At 42.7% G+C, this 6,000-nt stretch overlaps 1 protein-coding gene across 1 annotated transcript in view; it reads left to right on the top strand.

Annotated features, from left to right (window-relative positions):
• The window catches only part of DNAAF9 (dynein axonemal assembly factor 9), a 61,119-nt gene extending 58,728 nt beyond the window's left edge, over positions 1-2,391 (top strand). The window contains exons 35-37 of the mRNA XM_062493947.1: positions 366-431; positions 752-845; positions 2,279-2,391. Coding sequence (XP_062349931.1) covers positions 366-431; positions 752-845; positions 2,279-2,391 — 273 coding nt within the window. The remainder of the gene's footprint in view (positions 1-365; positions 432-751; positions 846-2,278) is intronic.
• The last annotated feature ends 3,609 nt before the right edge of the window (positions 2,392-6,000 follow it).

Raw genomic sequence — 6,000 nt, forward strand, 5'->3', positions numbered from 1 at the left:
TAAGAGTTACCACATGCTGCAGGAAAGAAAAGGATTACAGAATTTCTCAGGCTCAAAACTAACTTGTTTTTCAGTTCCTGTGCCAGCTTTCTTACAGTAAAACTGTATTTAAATTGTCTTGTTTAAAATACTTACAGAATTTTTAATTTGAGTGTTTTCTGTAAGATCAGTGAATTTTTACTTTTGTTTTCAGAAGATAGCTGTGAGTGCCTTCATAGAGCTGAATAATTTTAGAAATGAATTTTTGAAATACATGCTTCTGTTTGCTGTTTTTTTTTTTGGTTTGTTTTTTTTTTTTTTAATTAAGCTGTGCTATTACATTGCCACTCTGTAGTCACATAACTGGAATCTCCTTCTTCATACAGAAACCTCAGAGGAAAGCCCTGAAAACCAGAGGAATGTTAACCCTTCAGGAAATCAAAAACATTCATGTGAGTAAAAGCAATAATTTACAAACCCTTCTTCTGGCTGATTTCCCTTAAATATCCATCTGGATGACAGAGCACCTGCCACAACAAGTGTGCTGAGCACTAAATCATTGCAGCACTTTTAGAGGTACTTGGAGCACAACTAGAGCTGTCCAGGAGGGATTTGAGATATAAATCTGATCTCAGAGCTCCAAATTCACTCTGGAAAGTAGGAGAAGGTGTAAAATTTGGTTGCTGTCATGTCCCTTCCATTTTCTTTTATCTATTTGAGTTTGTAAGGACTGTCCCTACAGGTGTTTAATTTAACTTCTTTCCTACTGCAGGTGAAACGCCACTTGGATCCACTTCCAGCTGGTTATTTTTACAATGGGACTCAATTTGTGAATTTTTTTGGTGACAAAATGGATTATCATCCATGTATCCTTTCAAATGGGGAGGTTTTGAGAGAGATTTTAGGTAGGCAATGAACTGTACAGCTCTGAAATGTAAAGTGCCAAAGCAGGTATGGTAAAGAACCAGTTCCATGCCAGGTAAAGCTTAGTGTTCAAGCATTTTCTGAGAGATAAAATCTCAGAAACAGAATAGAACCAACAAAACAAACCTCGAACTGCCCATGAGCTCACACAGGGAATAATTTGTGGACCACAGCTTGTCAAAGAAATACTTTACAAACCAAATAGTGCTGTAATAGCACTGAATGCTTGGGCACGACTGATAAAACTTCCAAACGAATACAATTTCATGTGTGCACACACTCAAGTGAAAACAGTCATATTTTTGTCCTTAGTATTGCCCTGGCATTCATTTGCCAGGTTTCCAGTGTATTCCTGTTGTCCTTGGTCACCACCTGGGGACATGGATCAGTGGTGGCCGTGGCAGTGGCTGGGTTAACAGCTGGACTTGGTCTCAGAGGGTTTTTCCAGCTTTAATGATTCTGTAATTCTCTCATTTTCATAACTCCTTGTTGCTTTTGTCCTTAGTCACTAACTTCCAAATTGGTTTTGTATTCCCAGTTTACTTTAAACTGTAACTTCACCAAACTTGGTAAAAATCCAGGTGGGTTCTTCTGTGATTCTGCTTTGGAATAAGAACAGAGTTATTTTCTCTGCCCTGTGGGACAACTTGAAATTTTTAAACCAGCAGATTTCTGTCTGCAGGGCACAAAAGCCAACAGCAAACTTGGACTTCACTGGAAAATTATTGATGGTCCATCCCTGGAAGTGTCCAAGGCCAGGTTGGATGGGGCTTGGAGCACCCTGGGACAGTGGAAGGTGTCCCTGCCCGTGGCAGGGGGTGGAATGAGATGGACTTTTAGCTCCTTCCAACCCAAACCATTCTGGAATTCTTCACCTCCCCCTTGGTGTCTGACAGTGAAAGCTGCAGGCCTGATTATCCCTTTCTGGGGGATTTGGATTTTGGGCAGTTTCAGAGTTCTGCTTCAGCAGAGCAGCTGTAAATGTGTTCACAGAGTCACAGAATGGTTTGGGTTGGAAGGGACCTTAAAGCTGATCTTGTTCCAGCACCTTCCAGGCATGGAGATTCCAAAACCTTTTTGGGCAACCTGTGCCAGGGCCTCACCACCTTCCCAGGGAAGAATTTCTTCCTAACATCCCATCTACCCCTGCTATGGTTCTGCTTTTCTTAAATACTTCCTCCTGGTTGGGAAATATCCCTTGTGCATCTCCATTATTCCCTGGGAACACTTAGTTGGGGTAGCTCTGACTGTAGGCTTCCAGAAAGTTAATATATTGAATTTCTGCTTTCACTGAATGTTGTTCCTTCAAACCTGGATGTTCTTTTTTACTAAATTCCATTTGCACAAATGTTCTTCCTTCACCTTTCCCAACCAGTAATGGACCAGTTCATGAACGATTACTTGGAGGAAGCCAACAGGGAAATTGAGAAGTACAACAGGGAGCTGGAGGAGCAGGAGTACCACGATCTCTTTGAGCAGAAGACTTAAGCACGTGGGTCCTGGGTTTTTCTGACCTCGTGTCAGGAGCCAAAAATGCTGTTTTGTCCTTCTGGCTCATGAGAAATCGAGTGAAATGTCTGTTTTCAGCACTCCTTCCCAAACTAGGGGATCATTTCCCTGACGTTGGCATTTAACACAGTAACTGCTTAGCTGTTTGTACTGTCAGGTTTGCTTCCACTTCACCTTAATTCCAGACTGTACAAAGTATCACCTGGAATCTCTGGCTTGTGGTGGAAACGGGGGAAAAAAAGAGGAAGAAGAAGGAGGAGAAAAGAAGCAAAACTGGATTTATTTCCTAAAAGGTCAGAATGTAATTGTGGAATTGGGCCGTGGTGCAGATATCAAACGATCCCTGGGCGTCCCTTGGAAATCACAGGAGCCTTGATGAGCAGTGGGGGAATTCAGGATGTGGGATTGGGGTGTTCCCAAAGCGAGAAATGGGGGAACTGACTCAGAATTCTGAGTCCCCAATCCCAGAACCGTTTGGGTGTTCCCAAAGCAAAAAATGGGGGAATAATAAAAAAAAAAATTAGAAGAATCCCTGATCCTACAACTGCTGGGATGTTCCCAGATTGAAAAATGGGGGAACAATGGGAAAAACTCAGAACTGAGTCCCTAATCAACAGTTGTTGGGATGTTCCCAAAGTGACAAGTGGGGGAACAGTGGGAAAAACTCAGAATTGAGTCCCTAATTCCAGAGCTGTTGGTGTGTTCTCAAAATGAGAAATGGGAGAATGATTAAAAACTTAGAATTCCTTACTCTGCAGCTGTTAGGACGTTCCCAAAGTGAGAAATGTGGCAACAGTGGGAAAAACTCTGAAGAATCCCTAATCCCAGAGCTGTTGGGATGTTCCCAAAGCGAGAAATGGGGGAACAGTGGGGAAGAACTCAGAATTGAGTCCCTGATCCCACAGCTCTTGGTGTTTTCCCAAAGCAAGAAATGGGGGAACACTTTCTCAGAGTCCCTGGTCCCGTGGTTGTTATGTATTGCCAAAGTGAAAAATGAGGGAACAGAGGGAAAAACCCAGATGAGCATCTAATCCCACAGCTGCTGGGATGTTCCTAAAGCGAGAAATGGGGGAACAGTGGGAAAAACTCAGAATTGAGTCCCTAATTCCAGAGCTGTTGGGGTGTTCCCAAAGCAAGAAATGGAAGAATGATTGAACACTTAGAATCCCTTACTCTGCAGCTGTTAGGACGTTCCCAAAGTGAGAAATGTGGCAACAGTGGGAAAAACTCTGAAGAATCCCTAATCCCAGAGCTGTTGGGATGTTCCCAAAGCGAGAAATGGGGGAACAGTGGGGAAGAACTCAGAACTGAGTCCCTGATCCCACAGCTGCTGGGATGTTCCTAAAGCGAGAGATGGGGGAACAGTGGGGAAGAATTCGGAATCGAGTCCCTAATTCCAGAGCTGTTGGGGTGTTCCCAGAATGAGAAATGGGGGAACATCTTCTCAGAGTCCCTAATCCCACAGCATTTGGGCTGTTCCCAAAGTGAGAAGTGGGGGAACAGAGTCCCTATTCCCACAGCTCTTGGTGTGTTCCCAAAGCAAGAAATGGGGGAACACTTTCTCAGAGTCCCTGATCCCACAGCATCTGGGTGATGCTCCCAAAACGAGAAATGGGGGAGCAGTGGGGGAAGAGCTCAGAACTGAGTCCCTAATCCCAGAGCTGCTGGGGCATTCCCAAAGTGAAAAACATGGAAATAGTGGGAGCAACTCAGAGAGTCCCTAATCCCAGAGCTGCTAGGATGTTCCCAAAGCGAGAAATGGGGGAACAGTGGGAAAAAACTCAGAATTGAGTCCCTGATCCCACAGCTGCTGCAGTGTTCCCAAAGTGAGAAATAAGGGAACACTTTATCAAAGTCCTTAATGCCACAGCTGCTAGGGCATTCCTAAAGTGAAAATAGTGGGAACAACTGAGAAAAATCCCTAATCCCAGAGTTGTCAGGATGTTCCCAAAGCAAGGAATGAGGGAACACTCCCACCCCCACCTTTGCCAGGCTACAGCCCATCTCAAAAGCTCAGCACAGTTTGAGTCTGCACTCAAAATTCTGACTTTAAAGAAAAGCTATTTATACATTTCAGGGTGAAATCATTGGAGAAATCTTAATTTCTTCCCAGTCCCCTCATTGGGATTCTGGAATATATTTCCTGGCACCTTGCTGTTGCTTAGATAGATTATCCCTGGAGGATTCCTGTTTCAGTCCTGAAAACTAAACAAGGCAAGGCAAGGGGGAGATTCTTCATGAAGAATTCCTTCCTTTTCACAAAGATGAGTGCTTTCCAAAGGTAAAAAATAGCAAAGGGTGTTTCTGAAAGAGGCAGGAACTTGTTTGTGGAGCTTCCAGAAGAGTTTGCACACTGTAACATTTCACTGTGCTGGTGAGAAAGCAGCTTTTAAGTACTTGCAACAGAATTTTTATTGTTCCTGAATGAAAGAACAGGAATGCTGGCAGCCTGTCCTGACTTAATTCAGTATCATTTTAAAGGAGGCTTTATAAATCTCAGACTGAAGGATTATAAAGTACCTTAGCAGCTACTTACAGGTAATTATTGGAGTTATTTTGAATAAGCTGATTATTGTAGCTTGCATGTGTTGAGAATTTAGGTGAGAACAGCCCAGCAGGAATTTTTTTATTTTCGTATTCCTTTGCCTTAGGGACAGCTCAATCTTTTACTGCAACTGCAGCTTTTCTTTATGACCAGATGTTTGTGATACAGCAACAAATGGAATGAAAAATCTCTTGCAGGACACTTAAAATACTTTAAATGTATTTGTACAGCCTCATCCCATGGCAGGAAAATGAGATTTAAGCCCTGCCATCAAACCAGAGGCTAAATTAGAGTTTATGCTTTACTAAAGAGATGTATTTTTTACCTTTGGAATATGAAATGAGTGAAATTTCAGTGATTTGAAGCACATTTTAGGTGGCTTTGGTCTTCATTGCTGGGTGCCTGTCCTGTGAGTGTTCCACAGTGCAGAGGTGGAATTCCAGGTGCTGCAGGCTGGGATAGAAATATTGGTAAGGTTTCCATTACTTGCTTTCCTCCTAGATTTAAAAAGCTGTCTGAATTGAAGACTTTAATATTTTGTTTTATTTTTTATTTGCACACCACGAGACTTTATATAAAAACTACTTGTATCCTGTTAGAGGCCAGTAAAAGCCAGCAATTAGTTTGTGTTTTTAGGCTTTCCTGGGGTATTCCCTGGATCACAAGTGTGGAGCATCCTGATAAAGCTCGTGAGTTTTATCTATGCATGGCTAAATTTTAGTCTTAATATCCTGTAGTGCCTGTAGAGCAAAGGTAGCTAGCAGTGAGTTTGGGGGGGCTGCCAGGGGTTTACAACTAAATCCAGTTGGTTGCATGAAATTATTTCACAGCCCAGAATTTTTAGGAATCCCAGAATTCTGGTGATAGCGCTGCAATAAAAAGGGGCATTAGGAAATTGAAAATCCAATTGGAATTATTTTGCCAATTAACTCAGTGTAAACCCAGCTGTTCCAGTCCCAGTTCTCTCATCTGCAAAGCCATATTTTTAGAGTAGTGGGATGTGATGTGGGAAGAAATTCCAGTGGCTGGGACAGCAGGCACGT

This window comes from Cinclus cinclus, chromosome 5 (genome assembly GCF_963662255.1).
Source record: "Cinclus cinclus chromosome 5, bCinCin1.1, whole genome shotgun sequence".
NCBI lineage: Eukaryota > Metazoa > Chordata > Aves > Passeriformes > Cinclidae > Cinclus > Cinclus cinclus.